A 19,806-nucleotide genomic window follows, 5' to 3' on the forward strand; every position below is an offset into this window, starting at 1 on the left:
CTCGATAGCTAATTATTATTACGTCTGCCTCTCGGATCAGTAAGTAGATGGCAATCAACCGTTTGAAATACATTATCCTGACATCTGTGGTGAGTGGTGACCCCTATTGTGTTAGACGACACACCTTACATTTGAAAAAATGGTAGTATGTATGAGAAAAATACGAAATGCTCTGTGTATACAGCAGTTGTGATGTCTTCGGTTTCGACCGTTCTGCGCAGGTGTCGACGAACAGGGATTTTCGTAACGAAGCTTGACTTTTGAAAAGTGTATTTACAGGTAGTGAGAGATTCTATCCTGCATATTAGTATACAGGGTGTTAATAACGGGCGATCAAAAATGAGTTGCTGTCGAGTCGCTTTTGGAAGTTCAAGTTAAATACGATTTTCCCATGTAAACAAAAGTTCCAAATGTGACTCCACAGTAACTCATTTTTGATCGCACAGTACTAAGTAGTCATTTAAAGAAACAAATTTTCTTAGTTTCAATTTTTGATTTGGTGTCCCCGTTCTTTTGTTTTCGATAAATTTATTTTATTTACTATTATATTACTATTGAAAATAAATAAGGATTTTCATAACTATTTTTTAGCTCTCTAAGATATTTGTATTTATGATTATTATTTATTTTTTCAAGTAAATTAAATAGGGCCGATCAAGAATTAAAAAAAAAGAATTTTTGAGAACCACCCCATCTATGTTTGAAAGCAAAAAAATTATCAAAGCCCTACACTAGGTACTACAACATTTGTTATAAACATTTTTCAATTTCGATTTCCAAAATGGCCCCCTTCGCAGGATAGATTGAAAAAAAATCTTTAGGGCAAAATAGTGTAGTAGATAGTATAGGGGTTTTATACATGTTTTACTTTCATGTTTTTAATGGCGATGCTTCGTAAATGTTTGTTGTTAATTTTTGTTATTGAATGCAGATAGTAATCTTTGGTGGGTGGCGAAGGGGTGGGCTCGGGTGAGATGGGATGGAAATGGCGAATAGGGGGAACGGGTAGTGAAGGGGCGGGACCAGGTGGCGAAGAGGTGGCATCGTGTGGTGAAGGGGTGAGATCAGGTGGGGATGGGATGGGAATGAGTGGAGATGGGGTGATAATGGGGTGCGATTAGGTGGCGAGGGCGTGTGATTGGGAGGCGATCGGGTGGTGAAGGGTTGGAATCGGGTGGCGAAGGGGTAGGATTGGGTGGCGATTGGCGAAGGGGTGGGATCTGGTGGCTAAGGGGAGAGAACGAGTGGCGATGGGGTGTGACCAGGTGGCGAAGGGGTGGCATCGGGTGGGGATGGTGTGAGATTGGATAGCGAAGGGGTGGGATCGGGTGGTAAATGGGTGGGATCGAGCGGTGAAATGGTTGAATAGGGGGGCGAAGTGGTGGGATCGGATTGGGATCGAGTGACGATAGGGTGGGAACGGGTGTCAATGGGGTGGGATCGGGTGGCGAAGGGATTTAATCACGTGAGATGGTGTGGGATCGGGTGGTAAAGGGTTGGGATCGCGTGATAAAGGAATGGAATTAAGTGGCGAAAGGGTTGGATCGGGATCGGATGGGATTGGGTTGCGAAAAGTTAAGATCGGATGGGGAACTGGTGGCAAAGTGGTGAAATCGGAGGGCGAAGTGTTGGGATTGGTTGATGATCTGATGGGATCGGGTGGCGAAGGGGTGTGATCGGGTGGCAAAAGGTTGGCGAAGTGTTGGGATCGGGCGGCGAAGGGGTGGGACTGCGTGGTGAAGGGGTGGGATCGGGTAGTAATAACAGTGTTAATTTTCAAATTATAGAGATACTATTCGAAAGATAGAATAGAAAGAGCAAATTACAGACAATCTTTTATATTTGAATTAAGCAAACTTTAATGAAAAGATCGAGTTTGAAATCTTTTATCAGTAGTGCCTTCCTTTGTAACCATTCCGACGCTTTTCTTCACTATTTTTCCTATCGGTTCTTGCCGTGGTACCCTATACGTCGTTGTTTGATCCATGATCGGAGGACAACCTTCCTTTACTAATCTCGCATCTTTATTCGTAATTTCTGCACAAATTAAATGCTTGCCGTGTTTTTTCCCATCCAACTCTTCTACGTCTGATTGCAGAATGTCTAACAAACTTCCATTAATTGCAGTTTGGCTACTTAATAGTGGATTATCGGCTCTTATCTGGTTTACAACATCTGTAAGACTTTTGTTCTTGGAAAAGCGCCCGTGACCTTTTTTAACACACTTTCGACATTTACTTAATGCCGACTGAATCAATTTGGATCGCTTCCTGTCTTCACCCTGAAATAATGTTTTAGCGGTTAACTGTAGCTAATACATTTTGTTACTATACGTACCTCAGCGGACGTTATTGCGTTAGTGAGAAATTTCTGTATGTCATTAGGGTCTCGTTCAATGTACGGGGGCATGTTCTGCATGTTTTTAGCTTTTAAAGATGCCAAACTGAATAAAGCCATCATGCTGTCAGATGGTAGGTCGTCTGTATCCCTATCTAATGCAACTGTCCGACTTTCACTATCCTCTATAACTATGGATTGATTTGATTCGAAATTACCAAAGGAGGTTGACGGAAAATCTTTACCACTTCCTGCTTCACTGAATTCTCCCGTAAGTAATTGTTCAACGCTTTCCAACTGATCATTTTCCTCGCCACTCGTTCTCTTCGCGTACTTTGTCCAAAATGAGGTGGTTTCAATACATTTAGTGCACACCTCGCTTCCACCTTGCGACTGAATCAAGTTGGTGTAAGATGACCGTATTAGATATTTCGCTTTAGGATCTAGTGATTTATCATGATCCACTCCACTTGATTCATAAACGACCGTTAAGCTGCTCCCTTTTGGCCTAACTTTATCCCCACTATGCTCAATCGAACTTGAAGACGAAGGTCGGAGACCGATTTTAGTTTTGCCTGAGTAACTGCAATAAACTTCGTACGCAGATTCAACTTGATTTGATTCGGCCGATGTTGAATCATCTTGGTCTGCTGGTTGTTTCAACGTACAACTCGAGCCATCAAAGCACGGTGTGCAAGATTTGGTGTTGACGCCAATACACGTTCCCATATTTTCAACGATTGGTCCAGATAAGAAAGTAACCAGGTAACGCATTTCGGCAGTATTTAGATGCTCGGAAGTTACGTTTTTAACAATAATCGTAGCAGCGATGGTAATGTAATCGTTACAACGCGAACTATCAAACTCGTTGGCAGCGAATAGTATGTTGTTATAAATTTTTTCGGCGACATACTCAACTTTGTGAACTGACACATTTTCATTTTTGTCCTCTACGTCTTCAAGAAAGGAACTGAATCTCAAAATAACTTCTTTCAAAATTTCGTTTGCATGAACATTGCCATTTAAATCTTTTTTTATGGAGTATCCCATTTTTAAATTTTCCTGTACACTTAGTGATACGCTGTGCTCTACTTGAGTCTGAGTGTCTACAGAATTCGTTTTCGCTTCATCTTGTAATGATTCTGGTTGGTGGTCGCAGCTCACGCTAGCTTCTGAAGGTACCATAGGTGCTTCATTAGAAATGGAGGAAGTAGCAATTAGAGATTCCGATGGAGTGGGTTCAGGATACAGTTCCTTCATCAAATCTTCTCTCTGTTTAGAGTTATAATATAAAGGAACCGTTGTATGCCTAATTTTGTTAATTTTACTAGCACGTCGCCTTTTCCAATTTTTTAAGCGTTCTGAAAGCGGTACAACCGGTTCTGCCACGTGCATTTTTTCAGCCTCAGCTAGAAGATAGGCTTTCTTTTTATCGGTTTGGTCACTTTTAAATTCCGTTAAAATCTTGTCGTAAAATATGAAAAATTCAGAGGCACCGGACCAGGTAATTTTCGGATTGGGTGTGAGTAAATCCCTCAAGGTTTTGTAAAATGGTAACAACGTAGGTGCACTTGGAAGCCCACGCAAGATTAGTCTTTTTGTATAAAATGTCTTGGCCTCTTCGCACTTATTTGCCTTCTGTTTGGTTAACGTTAAAGACTTCTCTTTGTAGGGAAGCATAAATTCGTAGTCCTTTGGTACATCAACCGAAGTTTCCAAAATGACCAATGAGGAATGTTTATCTTGTGAACTCTTTACAGTAACATGTTCATGCTTCTGTGCCATTAAGCGTTGATTTTCAAACGACATAGTGTCCCACAGTTTGCAACCATTTAAAGATCTTGTTAGCAGAAAAAGTTGCTGAAACTCAAATGGGCGGTGCATCTCACAACATTCTTTATTTCTTCCTCCTGCTTCATAATCTGTGTTCTTGTAACACCTGCCATCATAATTTACTACAAACTTCTTTCTAAAGCTGTCAACTGTTTTCAAAAGTTTAATTTTGCTTGAATTAAAAGCGCCCCTCTCCTTGTTAAAAAAAGGTCTAAGGTTCAAAGTCGTTGTACACTTCCCTAGACAGTTGTGGCATAATTGTGACTCCAACACTAATTTGTCGCATGTTATGTTGGCGGCGATTCGGTCATCGACTTGCATTTTGTATTCTCCCAAATCGGTCATGTTAATATTTATATTACCAGGAAGTGTAATATCCGCATACTTGCTCGAGCCATAATACGCCACAGTGGCGTAATGTGGATTTTCCAATTTGAAATTTAGAAAGACAGATACCCATCCTGTTTCTGCGGGTTTGGTTTTGTCGTCTGTAGATGACATAGAGCCAGAAACGGAATGTAAAGAGGCTTGCTCTTGCTTGTCACATGTAATATTACAACGAATAGGCTCATCAACTACGTAGATCAATTCTGGTTCAATATAGATCCAAGATGATATTCTGCTACCATCGGGGAACTGTGTTATTAGAACTCCATCGCGATTCAGCAAACTATGCGTTCCATCCTCTCTGGTGAAAAGAACTTCTTCATATCGATAATCGGTCACAGTCGAAGTATAAAACTTCTTTTCTTCAACTATTGCCGATTTTACTTTTGTTATCTTTCTTCCATCGCAAGTAATTAAAGAAAACTTTGCACATGGAGACATCGAATTTTGCAAAAAATAAACGCCACTATGACAATTTTTCAACCTTCTAAATGGAGATCTACTATAACTGGTGAATGATTTACTTACCTCGTGCTTTTCCAATCGGTACACTACCCTTTGTAGATGCCTTTTAAATTTGCGGAAATTTGCACCGTATGCGTGCAAGTGTGTTAAATGAGAAAACACTTTGCGTTTTAGTCTCGAGTTATTGGCACCTTTTTCCTTAATTGTAGATAAATTACAGTTAGCAATGTGGCCATTTACGTTTAAGAGATTCAAATTTCCATCATTTTTACTAATCACTAAGATGCCATTTCTCAAAAAAGTGCGTGAAGACTCGCTGGAAATTGATTTTGATTGTGGACCCACATCTACATACCTCTGCCGTAAACAAAAATGTGCCCCTTCAACTCCAGGCACGGTTTCCACGATCAATCCAGACGGCAACGAAACTTTTAAATTGTAATTTGGACTATTCCCCACAATAAGAGGTTTAATAGGCAGTAACTTCGAAATTTTTAATTCACTTTCACCGTAACGCAAACGCGGTTTAATAGCTAAGCGTTTTATCACAGTTCCTTCAGGAATGGCAACGGAAGATTTCACTCGTTTTACGTATTGATTTTTATGAAGTCTGCTCGAACAAATTTTAAATATTGGGATTTGAGAAACTTGCGCCTCCCTAATCTTGCCTAGTACTTTTTTTGTTGACCTTTTTAAAATGGTAAAATCTTCCGATGAAAAGGCTCGACGTGCTTGACTACTCCAAAGAGTTTCTTCGTCTTGTACGTCTTCTACTTCCTCAGTGTTGGTTATGGTAATAAACTTGGTCGACCTTTTTCTTGGCACATGTTCTCCTCTACGTAATTTTGCACTCACAACATTTTTGATTTCGGTTATTTCCTCATTACTCAAAGTTTCGCTTGATAAGACATATTTAACGGGAATTTTTCTTTTGGCTACTTCTCGCAGGAAGGGAGTCAATAGATCTTGAGATAAAATCAAATTTCTTTTAGTAATCATTGGGACGTCGAAGCATTTCATTACGCGACTTTGGGTTTCCGACACAAAATACAGTCGCTGCCGTAAATTGGGATCGCCTTCTTTTATCGCATGATATAAGTTGGAAAATAATTTGGATTCGGGCCTTTTCGGTTTGTGGGGTTTCCCAAATGCCACAATAGTTTGGTTTGCCAAAGCGAAATGAAAGGTGAGCGGTTCTGACCAAGTTATCTCATTTTTGTGGAGTACTAAGCTGTGTCCGCCAACTGATACGTTAATGGATAACGTTTTGGGTGATTTCAAAAAGCGAGTTTGATCAACTGTTACTTTGACACCATCTTGACTGTGAAATAGGATTGTCGAGCCCGTTAATTGCAAACGGTGATCGCAGTGATCATATGCATAATACCGAAAGTCTGAGTCGGCGAAATGAAGACTAAGTTTTTTAGACGGCAGTGGTAGAGGTGGTTCTGATAGTTTTTCGAGAGTAGCGATTGGTGCAGTTGTAGGAGACGGGTTTAATTTTGTTTCGTTTTTGGCCTTTGCTTTGAATGATCCTGGTTGTACAAAATCGGAATCAGTAAAGATTAACTCGGGGTAAAATGTTTGCTTTGCGACCTGCTGCGCTCTGACGTTCTCGTCATACTCCTTTTCGCGATCTTTGAGATACTTTTCTTCTTGCATTTTTAGCCATTCACAATCTTCATTAATGACATACTTACAGAAGTCTTTCAACCCAATATTCGTTCTTAACGATTCATTGTGTACTCGCCGATTGAGTCCAAATTCGTCCAGATCATTGTGAAATCTCAACAAAATTGTATCATCAAAGGCATTAAATTTGTAATCCATGCAAGCGTGATTCTGTTCGGCATCAAAGAGATCTTGTAGCATTACGTCTGACGTTAATTTATCGTACCATTTAAATGACGCCATATTTCGAACCTCGTAAACGTTTTGATTACCGGGTATCGACTTGAAAGTATCATTTGTTAAAGTAGTAACCCCTGGTGCAGTGTCTTCTATCGGCGCGAACAATGAGGTGAATGAATTGTTGCAAGTTGTAACTGAATTTTTGTCGGTAGAACATTTCATTGAGTGAAAGAGGACTACGTGAAGAGCATACTGTATTTCCTGCACAGGTAGCTCTAAAACACTAGCCAAGTTCTTCAAGTTGTATTTGTTCAGAAAAACCTGGAGCTCTTTAAAATTGCAACGTTTCCACAACAGTGCTGAACGGCACATCTCTAGACCATGATGATTAATTCTTAAGTACTCGGGGCGAATTTTCTCGTATGGACTTATTCGTATGTAATTGTGATTCCTTTCGTGAGTTAGAAATGGTTTTCTTGATATTCCTAAGTTTGCTTTTGAACCATCACGATGCTCGTTTAAATTGTTAGAACAAAAAGATGGAGCAGCTCTTTTTAGTATGTCACCAATACACCTCTTGATGCTTTTGTGTGTGGGTAACTCTTTCGCTGGTGATTCATAGGTTACAAATATTTCAGACGAGTTCGTGGCAGGTAGATTTGACGATGACAATCGTTGAAGTTGCTCGAGCATGGCGTATAAAAGAAAAGATACGTTGAAACATTCGGGAGGCAACAAATTCATAATTTTATTGTACAAAGGGTACTTTCCAGAGGAAGCAAAATTGGGTTTCGGACCCACATTGCACATTTTCAAATGTCTGATGTAGTTTGCATAGCATCTTTGTACATCAAAGAATCGTAGTAACTCATCAGAGATAGTATTGAACACTTTTACGCATAACTTTGTAGTAACACATTGGGTCTCAAACGCAAACGAAGCTGGACAAATGAGCATGTGGTACGTATGCGTAAAACACTCCTCATAGTTTTCATTTTCAAAGTTATTATAAAGGTTCGTCCAAAAGTCAAGCAAAGCTTGCGATTTCTTAGTTTTACGTTTAGTTGCTTTCTGAGAGCAGTTAACGCCGTCATCATTATCATAACCAGATGAAATTGGTTTGAAACTGGGTTCAACAACTTGGACTAAACATAAACAGGGAACCTTCGCTTCAAACAACGTTCTAAACAGTTGATAATCGTAAAATCCTATCATAACAAAGAGAAGCTCTTTTGATTCCACGGGAATAGATTCGTAAAGTAAAGGATTGTCCACTTTTTTGGATTTAAAGAAAGTGTTAGTTTTTAATTTGTACGCATTGAATGGATCAAAAGGTTGACCTTTAGGTTTCTTCTCGACTGGATTTAATAATTCGGCCCTTTCATTATTCAAATCTCTTTCCGTCATTAATAGCCTTTGACTCGCAGAAACATCTTCATCGATTAAGTACATTACATGAAGTTTAATTAAGTTAACCATCCACGTGTATGGAAGGCGACCGTGGTACATCAAATACTCATAAGTGTCTTTGGCAGCAAGGTTATACAATTCATTGGATTTTTTCTTACCCGTTAGAGGCTGACTGTAAACTGTTGTAACATTGTTCAAAATATCTTGATAAGTTATTATTTTAACGTTACTTAAAGGGTTTTTCTTTGAACCAAAGTAAAATTTGTCAAGTACCTTACCAGCACCTTCAGAGCGCTCAACCATGAATAAGAATTCGCAAGTTCGACTTTTATGAAAGTTCTTTAAATCTTCGTCGAAAATTATTGTTTGCCAATTCATGTTTCTTCTAGTAGTTGTAGATTAACTGTTACACTGATATCAGAGTCAATGTCACTGTCACACTATACATTCAGCTTTTACTCTACCTGCTATTTTTTTGTAGGCGCTTCATGATCAAATCACAAAATCTCTTTTTCCGATACTCTGATGGTCGAATCATTTTTAGCGCATTTTTGCAAAAAATTTTTTTTGTAAAAAGTAGCTTTTAATCTCACTTTGGCTGGCTGGCTGGCTGGCTGGATGACTGGCTGGCTGGCTGGCAGCAAATGTGGGCGCGTAGAAGAACTCTTGTAGAAAGGCAACGGGTGTACGTGTATCTACAGGGCCGTGAAATTTGTCAACCTTAGGGACATGGCTACATGATGTGGGGTTGGCGACATCTGGGCGTCATCCTCGAGCGTAGTATACTAACGTGAAGGTTTTTCAGTTTTTTCCTATCTTCTACTACAGTTTTGGTCCGATTCTTTTGAAATTGGTGTCGTCGGAAAGATGTTGTAAACGCGCACAACTCCTGCGTGGCGGAATTTTGTTTTTTGTCATAGGGGCGAAATTAACGACCTTTTGCGAGGCGGCGCGCGCGTCTTCGAGAAGTAGTCAGGCGCCTTTTACCTTCCGTTGCGAACTCACGCGGTTTAACGTTTCGTGAATCTCGAATCGCTGTCTCTCTTTCTCGTGTCGCCAATAGAAGTGAATTGCGAGTGAACGGGACGTCGGAAGTGGGTACCGTAAAAGAGAATGTGGTAGCCCGACACGATCTCACTGATGGTGGAGTCAAATCTTCAAACGCGAATTGCGAGTGAACGGGACGTCGGAAGGGGGTACCGTCAAAGGAAATGTGGTAGCCCCCGACACGATCTTCCTGATGGTGGAGTCAAATCTTCAAACGCGAATTGCGGGTGAACGGGACGTCGGAAGTGGGTACCGTAAAAGGGAATGTGGTAGCCCGCGACACGATCTCACTGATGGTGGAGTCAAATCTTCAATCGCGAATTGCGGGTGAACGGGACGTCGGAAGGGGGTACCGTCAAAGGAAATGTGGTAGCCCCCGACACGATCTTCCTGATGGTGGAGTCAAATCTTCAAACGCGAATTGCGGGTGAACGGGACGTCGGAAGGGGGTACCGTCAAAGGAAATGTGGTAGCCCCCGACACGATTTTCCTGATGGTGGAGTCAAATCTTCAAACGCGAATTGCTGGTGAACGGGACGTCGGAAGGAGGTACCGTCAAAGGGAATGTGGTAGCCCCCGACACGATCTTCCTGATGGTGGAGTCAAATCTTCAAACGCGAATTGCGGGTGAACGGGACGTCGGAAGTGGGTACCGTAAAAGGGAATGTGGTAGCCCGCGAACACGATCTCACTGATGGTGGAGTCAAATCTTCAAACGCGAATTGCGAGTGAACGGGACGTCGGAGGGGGTACCGTCAACGGGAATGTGGTAGCCCCCGACACGATCTTCCTGATGGTGGAGTCAAATCTTCAAACGCGAATTGCGGGTGAACGGGACGTCGGAAGGGGTACCGTCAAAGGGAATGTGGTAGTCCCCGACACGATCTTCCTGATGGTGGAGTCAAATCTTCAAACGCGAATTGCGGGTGAACGGGACGTCGGAAGGGGGTACCGTCAAAGGAATGTGGTAGCCCCCGACAACGATTTTCCTGATGGTGGAGTCAAATCTTCAAACGCGAAATTGCTGGTGAAACGGGATTCGTCGGAAGGAGGTACCGTCAAGGGAAATTGTGGTAGCCACCCACACGATCTTCTGATGGTGAGTCAAATCTTCAAACGCGAATTGCGGGTGAACGGGACGTCGGAAGTGGGTACCGTAAAAGGGAATGTGGTAGCCCGCGACACGATCTCACTGATGGTGGAGTCAAATCTTCAATCGCGAATTGCGGGTGAACGGGACGTCGGAAGCGGGTACCGTCAAAGGAAATGTGGTAGCCCCCGACACGATCTTCCTGATGGTGGAGTCAAATCTTCAAACGCGAATTGCGGGTGAACGGGACGTCGGAAGGGGGTACCGTCAAAAGGAAATGTGGTAGCCCCCGACACGATCTTCCTGATGGTGGAGTCAAATCTTCAAACGCGAATTGCGGGTGAACGGGACGTCGGAAGGGGGTACCGTCAAAGGGAATGTGGTAGCCCCCGACACGATCTTCCTGATGGTGGAGTCAAATCTTCAAACGCGAATTGCGGGTGAACGGGACGTCGGAAGGGGGTACCGTCAAAGGGAATGTGGTAGCCCCCGACACGATCTTCCTGATGGTGGAGTCAAATCTTCAAACGCGAATTGCGGGTGAACGGGACGTCGGAAGTGGGTACCGTAAAAGGAATGTGGTAGCCCGCGACACGATCTTCCTGATGGTGGAGTCAAATCTTCAAACGCGAATTGCTGGTGAACGGGACGTCGGAAGGAGGTACCGTCAAAGGGAATGTGGTAGCCCCCGACACGATCTTCCTGATGGTGGAGTCAAATCTTCAAACCCGAATTGCGGGTGAACGGGACGTCGGAAGTGGGTACCGTAAAAGGGAATGTGGTAGCCCGCGACACGATCTCACTGATGGTGGAGTCAAATCTTCAATCGCGAATTGCGGGTGAACGGGACGTCGGAAGGGGGTACCGTCAAAGGAAATGTGGTAGCCCCCGACACGATTTTCCTGATGGTGGAGTCAAATCTTCAAACGCGAATTGCTGGTGAACGGGACGTCGGAAGGAGGTACCGTCAAAGGGAATGTGGTAGCCCCCGACACGATCTTCCTGATGGTGGAGTCAAATCTTCAAACGCGAATTGCGGGTGAACGGGACGTCGGAAGTGGGTACCGTAAAAGGGAATGTGGTAGCCCGCGACACGATCTCACTGATGGTGGAGTCAAATCTTCAATCGCGAATTGCGGGTGAACGGGACGTCGGAAGGGGGTACCGTCAAAGGAAATGTGGTAGCCCCCGACACGATCTTCCTGGTGGTGGAGTCAAATCTTCAAACGCGAATTGCGGGTGAACGGGACGTCGGAAGTGGGTACCGTAAAAGGGAATGTGGTAGCCCGCGACACGATCTCACTGATGGTGGAGTCAAATCTTCAATCGCGAATTGCGGGCGAACGGGACGTCGGAAGGGGGTACCGTCAAAGGAAATGTGGTAGCCCCCGACACGATCTTCCTGATGGTGGAGTCAAATCTTCAAACGCGAATTGCGGGTGAACCGAACGTCGGAAGTGGGTACCGTCAAAGGGAATGTGGTAGCCCCCGACACGATCTTCCTGATGGTGGAGTCAAATCTTTAAAAGCGAATTGCGGGTGCACGAGGAAAGTGGGAAGCGGTTAGTGAATGTAGTAGCCTTCGACAAGATCTGTTATTGATGGTTGAATCGAAAGTGGCTAATAGAATACTGATCTGCCACACAAAAATGCGCTGAAGTCCCTTCGATCTCAAACGAGGACTTTGATAATTTTTTTATATTTTTTTCTAGACTTTTTCAGATATTTAAAATTTTGTTTATAATTTTCAAGAATTTGTTTAAATTTTTTAGGTATTTCAGATTTTTATTAGATATTTTAGAATTTTTTTTAGTTATTTCCCAGAATTTCTTAGAATTTTATTTATTAGGTATCTCAGATTTTTTGTAGATATTTTAGAATTTTTTAGAATTTCCCAAAATTTGGTACCATTTTTTAGAATTCTCTACAATTTTTTTTATAATCTTCCAGAATTTTTCAGATATTTTATAATGTTTATAGAACATCCTAGAATTATTTAAATTTTTCTAGAATTATTAAATATTTTAGAATTTTAAATTTCTAGAATTTGTTAAATATTTTAGACCTTTTTTAGGTATCAGAATTTTTAAAAATTTTTTTGGATTTTTTAAATTTTTTTAGACATTTCAGATTTTTTTAGAATTCTGTTTATAGAATTTTCTAAAAAATTTTTTTTTAATTTTTTTAGATATTTCAAATTTTTTTGGAATTTTTCTAGAATTTTTCAGATATTTTAAAATTTGTTTTTAATTTTTCAGAATTTTTTGATTTTCTGAAATTTTTTAGGTATTTCAGATATTTTATATTTCAGAATTTCATAAGAATTTTCTAGAATTTGTTAAAACTTCAAAAAAATTTTTAGAAATTTCTAGACAGATATTTCAGATTTTTCTTAGAATTTTTAGATATTTTTGAATTTTTTTTATAATTTTCCAAAATTTGTTTCCAATTTTCTGTTATTTTTTTAAAATTTCAGATTGTTTTTTAAAATTTATTAGATATTTTAAAATTGTTTTTCAATTTTCCAGAATTTGTTAGATAATTCAAATTTTTCTTAGAATTCTAGAATTTTTCAAGTATTTTAAAAAATGTTTTTAATTTTTCTTTTTTTTATATTTTTTCTAGAATTTTTCAGATATTTAAAACATTTTTATAATTTTCCAGAATTTATTTAATTTTTTTAGGTATTTCAGATTTTCCTTAGATATTTTAGAATTTTTTTTAGAATTTCCCAGAATTTCTTAGAATTTTATTTTTTAGATCTCTCAGATTTTTTGTAGATATTTTTATTTCTTTTAGAATTTTTTAGATATTTTAGAATTTCCTAGAATTTTTTAGATACATATTTCAAATTTTTTAGAATTTTTAGATATGTATTTTAGCAATGTTTAAAATTCTCTAGAATTGTTAGGATATTTTACATATTTTTTAGAATCCCTCTAAAATTGTTTAGATATTTTAGAATTTTTAGATATAGATTTTTTTTTAGAACTTTTCTTGAAATTTCTAGAAAGTTTTTTTATGATAACCAACAACTGAGATACCAATTTAGTACTTAGGCATTAAAATATGGACATACTGTGTACCTACCTACTCAATAAAATTTTCATAGGTACAAGGTGTTTCAAAAAGTTTGCCATCGGTAAGTTAATAAATTTTTTGGTGTGGGTGGTATAAAATTGAGCAATGTATCCACCTATTTTAGGCCAAGTGAAACAAAATCTCTTCCCGCACTATAACTATTCAAAATAATTAGCGGATAAGCGAAATCTGCAAGATCCGCAACGTGTCTTCTCACATTGCGACAACGTGTGTAGGTACTTACTTCTCAATTAACAATTGTTGAGTTTTCGGCTCAATTTGAAACGCCAACTGTTCCTGTAACTTCGACGGATGAGTGAGAAGCTTCTCCAACAGTGAATAGGTACGATAATGGTCGAGGACATCGCTCGCGATCAGCTCGAGCGAGGCGCCGGTTTGTTGGCCGAGGCCCTGCTGATTTAAGATAGCTACGGCTTCGCTGGCTGAAACGAGTGCGAGCCTAAAGGTGGATACGAACGAGAGACAAGCGATTTACCTGTACGACCATCTATCCATAGCTGGTAAATGTCGGGATCGACCAACGTGTAGTTTGTTATGAACACGTCGACCTCTGTGCACATTTGATTTTATCGGTATCAACGGAGAGCTCACGGCGGATCATATGTTTTTTGTAAATAAATAAATTGTATAATTTCAAATCATAATAAACCAGATGGCGCTTTGCCTGCGTTGCCACTAAAATATCAAGACAGTGTTGCCATGTTTTTTTACATACAGTGTGAACCCATCTGAATAAATGTGAATATATTTATAGATTCCAATTTATGAGATTGCTTGGATTTTTTTTATCCTTCGGTTTCTCCAAGTTTTTCAGTTGTATTTATCAAATTCGTCCAAACCTAAAACCGCTTTAGATACATCATCCAGTTCAGGATGTTTCTTCTCCTCAATCTTTCCAGATGCTTCTTATTCTTCTGTTTTTGAATTCTTCATATACATATATATTCTTTAAATTATTTATTTAGCATATCAACATTTTTTGATTTTTCTTTATTTTATATTATCAACTTCCATCGATGCTTGAAGTTGGTAAAATTTTGCAACATCTTCTATGATACTTTTGTTTCTTCAAATTGATTTGTTTTTTAAGTTCTCCTATCCGACGTTGCAGATCCTTAAGTTGTTTTGAACTGCTACGTTTTTTTTCCAATTTATTCATATCTTTTCGATTATTTGGATTCTTCTAATTCCCACATAATGCTTTATACAGTGTGCCAAAGGTAAGGATGTCAACCATAGGGGTCTCCGAAACCATGGAAGATACGACGACGGTCAAATTAGAAAAAAGATGCGTAATTAAGGCTTATTATCACGCTTTAAAGAAAATCAAAACATTTCCATTACTTTCAAAGATATGCCAGAAAAACAGATTTTAGAATGTTTATAGAATTTGTTAGATAACCGATAATCAACAACATAATGGATAAACTTTAAGAGGCGCGAGGGTTATAAGCTTTTTTGTATCTCCTTTTCTTCGCACGCTATAAATTAAAAAATTCCAGAAAATCAAATACCCAAAATTTCGAAAATCCCAATCTCAACCAGAATTTAAAAAATCCCAAAATCTCATAAATCCCAAAATTTCTAATTCTAATAGGTACCTGAAATTTCAAAAATTCCAAAATTTCGTGACTAAAATTTGGAAAATCCGATGATCCCAAAATTTTAAATGCGCTAATTTTCAAAAGTACCAAATGCTAACTCCTGAAATTTAAAATATATGAAATTCACAAAATTTCATAATCTAAAAATAAATATCTCAATTTCAAGTCCCAAAGTTTAAAATTCACAAAAATTCAAATTCTCGCAATTTCAAAAATCCCAAAAATTAAAATTCTCAAAATTTCAAAAATATAAATCTCAAACCTCCGATTTCAAAGATCCTAAATTTCCCAAAAATTCTCAAAAACCACAAATCTCGTACGCCCAAAGTTTCAAATTCCCCTACTTTAAACAATCCCAAAATATCACATGCTCAAAATTATCAAAAATCCGTAAATCTAATTCCAGCAATCTCATATTCACATTTCAAATATCAACATTTATAAAAATTTCAAAAATCCCAAAATCTAGACTTCCGCTAATATCGAAAATCTTAAATCTCAAATTTTCGAATTTTCTGAACATCTCAAATTGTTAAAAATTTCGAGAAATCTAAAATCTTTATCAAAAATTTTCAACATTCTAAAAATCTCAAATGTTATAAAGATCTAAAAATCTCAAATTCCCGAAATTTCAAAGGTCCTAAAGTTTAAAACGCACCAAAAATCAAATTACCAGTAATTAAAAAATCCCAAAATCTGAAATATCCCAAAATCTCAAATACCCAAAACTTCCAAATTCAGAAGACGTTGTAAGCCCAAAATTTCAAATTCCCTTACTTTAAACAATCCCAAAATCCAACTCTAAATTTCAAAAATCCCAAATTCCTAAAATCTTATATACACAAAATTAAAAAAATTCCAAAATATAATTCTGAAACCTCTAAATTCCTAAAATCACAAGACCTCAACCCCAAAATTTCAAATTCCCTTTATATACAATCCCAAAACCTAATTCCCGAAATCTCAAAAATTCAAAATCTGGGATTCCTAAAATCTCATAGAGTCAAAATTTCAGAAATCCAATATTCCAAAATTGGTAATTTCGTTACTTTCCAAAATCCATACAACTTAATCCCAAATTTACAAAAATTTCTAAAATGCTAGAATATTCTAGAATTTCCAATCGGCAAAATCCCAAAGATCTTAAAGGGCTGAAATTTCCACACAAAAATTCTAAACAAAAAAATTAAAAATCTCAAATTCCCGAAATTTATACTTTAAAATTCACAAAAATTAAAATTCTCAAAATTTCAAAAATCCCAAAATCTGAAATTCCAAAAATCTCACTCCCGATAATTCAAATTAAAAAAATCTAAAAATCCACATATTCCCAATATTATCGAAAATTCCCTAATTTCAAATTATCAACATTTTAAGAAAAAAATTAAATATCCTACCCTAAAATTTCCAACATTCTAAAAATTTTCAATATGAAAAAGATTAAAAAATCTCAAATTCCCGAAATTTCGTTACAAAGTTTTATTAAAATTGACAAAAATTCTAACTCTCGCGATTTTTAAAAATCCCAAAAACTCTCAGAATTTCAAAAATATAATTCCAAAGCCTCTAATTTCAAAGATCCTAAATTCCCAAAGTCTCAATTACCCAAAAATTTAAAAAAATCACAAGATCGATTGTGTACATTTTTAGTAAAGCTCTACATGTTGAACGACCAAATTTAACTTTTTGTTACTAAAATGGTCGCTCGTTTAAGTTGCAAGTTTTCACATCTTTTTTCTGACTACCTATCCGAACGCTCTTTTTTTAAATTTTCCAGAATTAAAAAAAATTTTTTTGTAGGTAGGTATTTCAGCTTTTCTTTAGATGTTTTAGTATTTTTTTAGAATTTCTTACATTTTCTAAAATTGTTGGGATATTTCAGATTTTTTAGAATTTCTTAATTTTCTAGCGGCATTGCTATGCGAAAAAACAACCTCGTGGGCTTGTCGCATTTTCGTAAAAATAGCGCCCAGACTGCGGACCCACCTCCGTTTTTCTCAACATGGACCCGCCCGTCAGTTTGAAGTTTAATTTTTTTATTAAAATGGCGGAAAATTTTCATTTTCTGGAATAGACGCCTTTTCACGGTGTCAAAAGGCTCCCGACGCGTGCGGATCAAAATTTTAGAAAGGTAAAGACCCGTCACGGACGTTTCCGAGCTCTATTTAACTCAGAATCGCCAAAAAACGACAGGGCTTTTTTTTGCATGTTTAATGGCGAAGAAATGAACAAATCAAATTTTGCCCGTGTGAATGTCGCCTCAACTTTTCACGGAGAACTGGATTCCGTCAAGAAACGTGACGTGCGACCTTCACGCAAGTCTTACCATTACCACTGCTTAACATAGGGACTATATTTGAATGTCACTTTATATACAGGGTGTAATGATAAAGTTGACAATTTTATACTGAAAAATTATTTATTTTATGTACATTAGGAAAATGTGGTTCATGTTTTTACAATAAGTGCTTAGTTATCAGTTATCACGATGGCAAAAGACGAAAGAACTAATTTTATTATCAATAATACTATCAATTTAGTTCTATCTTTCTTTCTTTAACAAAAAAAAATAAAACGGATTACAAAGGTACCAACTAAAAACAAAAAAAAATCACATTTTTCACTTGGAAATCCTTAAAAAAATGAGTTTTGTACTTAACCCTAAATACAATTTAAAAAAAAAATCACTACGTCCAATAAATATGTTTAAAAACAGTTCCGCGACATATAAAAATGAACAAAGTTCCCCCCCCCCCCTTTTTTTTTTGTGTGGGAACTCTCCGATCGCGAACGATTATGTATTTGGTTGACTATTTCAGTTCTCCAGAATTGCAATACAGTCTCTTCGTTTAACAGCACTGTCGTCACTGATCTGAATAAAATTAATCGGCGTACACGATGTAGGGTTGATCGACGTCCGCGACCTCGACCTGCACGAACTGCGGCTGAAGCATTTGCATTGTGTTGCTGTTGGAACGGCCCATCGAGTTTCTGGATCTGGGGAAGAGGGAGACGGTTTAGAGAAGTTTAAAAAGAAAAAACGTCGCGTACTCACTTGGCCTTTGCGTGTGTTAATATGTGACTCTTGAGATTTGTGGATTGGGCGAATTTCTTGTTGCATCCGTCGAACGGACAGACGTAAGGCCGGTCGCCTGTGTGAATGCGGACATGTGTTCTGAAATTTAAAAAATTGTGTGAGGATGAGTCGCAAATTATTGCAGGAAGCAGCAAAAATAAAGAGTGAATAATCTTTTCAAAAAGGCCCCCCCTCCACCCCCCGTAGCTTTGGTAAAATTGGCGATATCGATTTCGGTGTACAAATATAAATTAATTGAATCGTATTTTCCTAGCACAACTGGTTTAACTGGAAATGACTAAATTTCACAATTTAAATGGTACACCCTGTACATTTTTTGATTCTACAAACAATTTTACACTTAAAATGGTAAAATAAAAATTTTAAATTGAACACCTTGTATATTTTATTCTAAAAAGATAGCATTCCCTTTTCAAATCTTTTTGAATTCCTTTTTTAATCACTTGAATCTTTTTTTAATATCATTCCCAGTGTGATATTTTTGAATAGTGTATTTAATATGTTATCTTTTTAGATTAAAATATACCGGGTGTTCCATTTCAAAAACGATTGTATACTCACACAGCAGATTATTCAACAATCATTATAAACAAACTTTTATAAGAAACATTTTTCTGAACTAAAAAAATATAGTCATTCCAAAATATACAATTTTTTGAGTTTCCCCTGTATCTCTTAAGCAAGCGAATATTTTCAATTCTGGTTTTACCATTTTAAGTTTGACCCAAGAGCCTACATTACTTTTTTGTGATAGCAGCAACAATTACCCTGTATAATCAGTGTCGAAAATGAGACACCCTGTACAGGGCGCACATGGTTTACACACACGTATACCACAAGAACAATCAAAAGTGACAATTTCAATATGACGCCACCAGGGGATGAGATTAAAACTAAGAAAAAGAAAGTGATTCAAACAAACAAAAATTAAAAAAAGGTTCAAATGATTGAAAAAAAATTCAAACAGATTTTTGAATTTTTCAAAACATCGTTTTGAATTTTTTTGAACCAATATTACATTGTAACGTAAAATCAGCAGAATACATTTAACCCTACCCATCTAACATCTTACCATTGTCAATTTCACAATGACCCTATAATTATGTTCTTAGATGAAGAGAAATGTTTATTACAAAAGTTTGTTTATAATGATTGTTGAATAATCTGCTGTTTTCAAATTGAGTATACAAAGTCAAGTAAAAAAAATTATCGGACCTAACCTCATTTTTTAAATAAAGAACTGTGTATATTAATCTAAAGAAAGAGAAATGATTCGCAAAAAATTAAAAAAAAGGGTTCAAGATTCAAAAAAATTTCAAAAAGGCAACATTTTTGTAAATGGAACACACTGTATATTTTAATCTAAATTTATTAAATTCAAAAATATAGCACAGTAAGAGTCATATTAAAATATTCAATTCAAAAAAAATGTCAAAACGATTTTTTAATTTTTTAAAATATTGTTTTGAATCTTTTTGAGCCACTTTACTGTAACATGGTTGTGATCCGGAGTACGTTTAACCCTGCCCATCTTACAATTGTCAATTTCACAATGACCCTATATGTTCTTTGTTAAAAGAGGT

At 37.6% G+C, this 19,806-nt stretch overlaps 2 protein-coding genes and 1 long non-coding RNA gene across 3 annotated transcripts; all 3 read right to left on the minus strand.

The window, feature by feature from the left end:
* Window positions 1-1,345: 1,345 nt before the first annotated feature.
* LOC116164459 lies at window positions 1,346-8,795 on the minus strand. Its single transcript, XM_031478649.1, has 2 exons — window positions 2,338-8,795; window positions 1,346-2,281 (listed from the first exon to the last, which is right to left on the minus strand). The coding sequence occupies exons 1-2, from the start codon at window positions 8,659-8,661 to the stop codon at window positions 1,859-1,861; spliced, it is 6,747 nt and encodes a 2,248-aa protein (XP_031334509.1). The 5' UTR covers window positions 8,662-8,795; the 3' UTR covers window positions 1,346-1,858.
* A 4,774-nt stretch (window positions 8,796-13,569) lies between these two features.
* On the minus strand, window positions 13,570-14,179 carry LOC116164464 (acidic fibroblast growth factor intracellular-binding protein-like). The gene is made up of 2 exons (XM_031478654.1): window positions 13,998-14,179; window positions 13,570-13,944 (listed from the first exon to the last, which is right to left on the minus strand). The coding sequence occupies exons 1-2, from the start codon at window positions 14,080-14,082 to the stop codon at window positions 13,742-13,744; spliced, it is 288 nt and encodes a 95-aa protein (XP_031334514.1). The 5' UTR covers window positions 14,083-14,179; the 3' UTR covers window positions 13,570-13,741.
* A 3,347-nt stretch (window positions 14,180-17,526) lies between these two features.
* On the minus strand, window positions 17,527-18,337 carry LOC116164465. Its single transcript, XR_004143902.1, has 2 exons — window positions 18,182-18,337; window positions 17,527-18,123 (listed from the first exon to the last, which is right to left on the minus strand). It is a non-coding gene; the product is annotated as an uncharacterized LOC116164465 (long non-coding RNA).
* Between the last annotated feature and the right edge of the window lie 1,469 nt (window positions 18,338-19,806).

The sequence above is a fragment of the Photinus pyralis genome, unplaced genomic scaffold, assembly GCF_008802855.1.
Source record: "Photinus pyralis isolate 1611_PpyrPB1 unplaced genomic scaffold, Ppyr1.3 Ppyr1.4_LG2, whole genome shotgun sequence".
Classification (NCBI taxonomy): domain Eukaryota; kingdom Metazoa; phylum Arthropoda; class Insecta; order Coleoptera; family Lampyridae; genus Photinus; species Photinus pyralis.

What these genes read in the sequence shown, in the direction of transcription:
- LOC116164459 (XM_031478649.1), bottom strand. Translation starts at nt 8,661, where the DNA reads ATGAATTGGCAAACAATAATTTTCGACGAAGATTTAAAGAACTTTCAT. An exon ending in ACGCAATAACGTCCGCTGAG is followed by an intron (nt 2,282 to 2,337) that starts GTACGTATAGTA and finishes ACATTATTTCAG; the next exon opens with GGTGAAGACAGGAAGCGATC.
- LOC116164464 (XM_031478654.1), bottom strand. Translation starts at nt 14,082, where the DNA reads ATGTGCACAGAGGTCGACGTGTTCATAACAAACTACACGTTGGTCGAT. An exon ending in ATGGATAGATGGTCGTACAG is followed by an intron (nt 13,945 to 13,997) that starts GTAAATCGCTTG and finishes CACTCGTTTCAG; the next exon opens with CCAGCGAAGCCGTAGCTATC.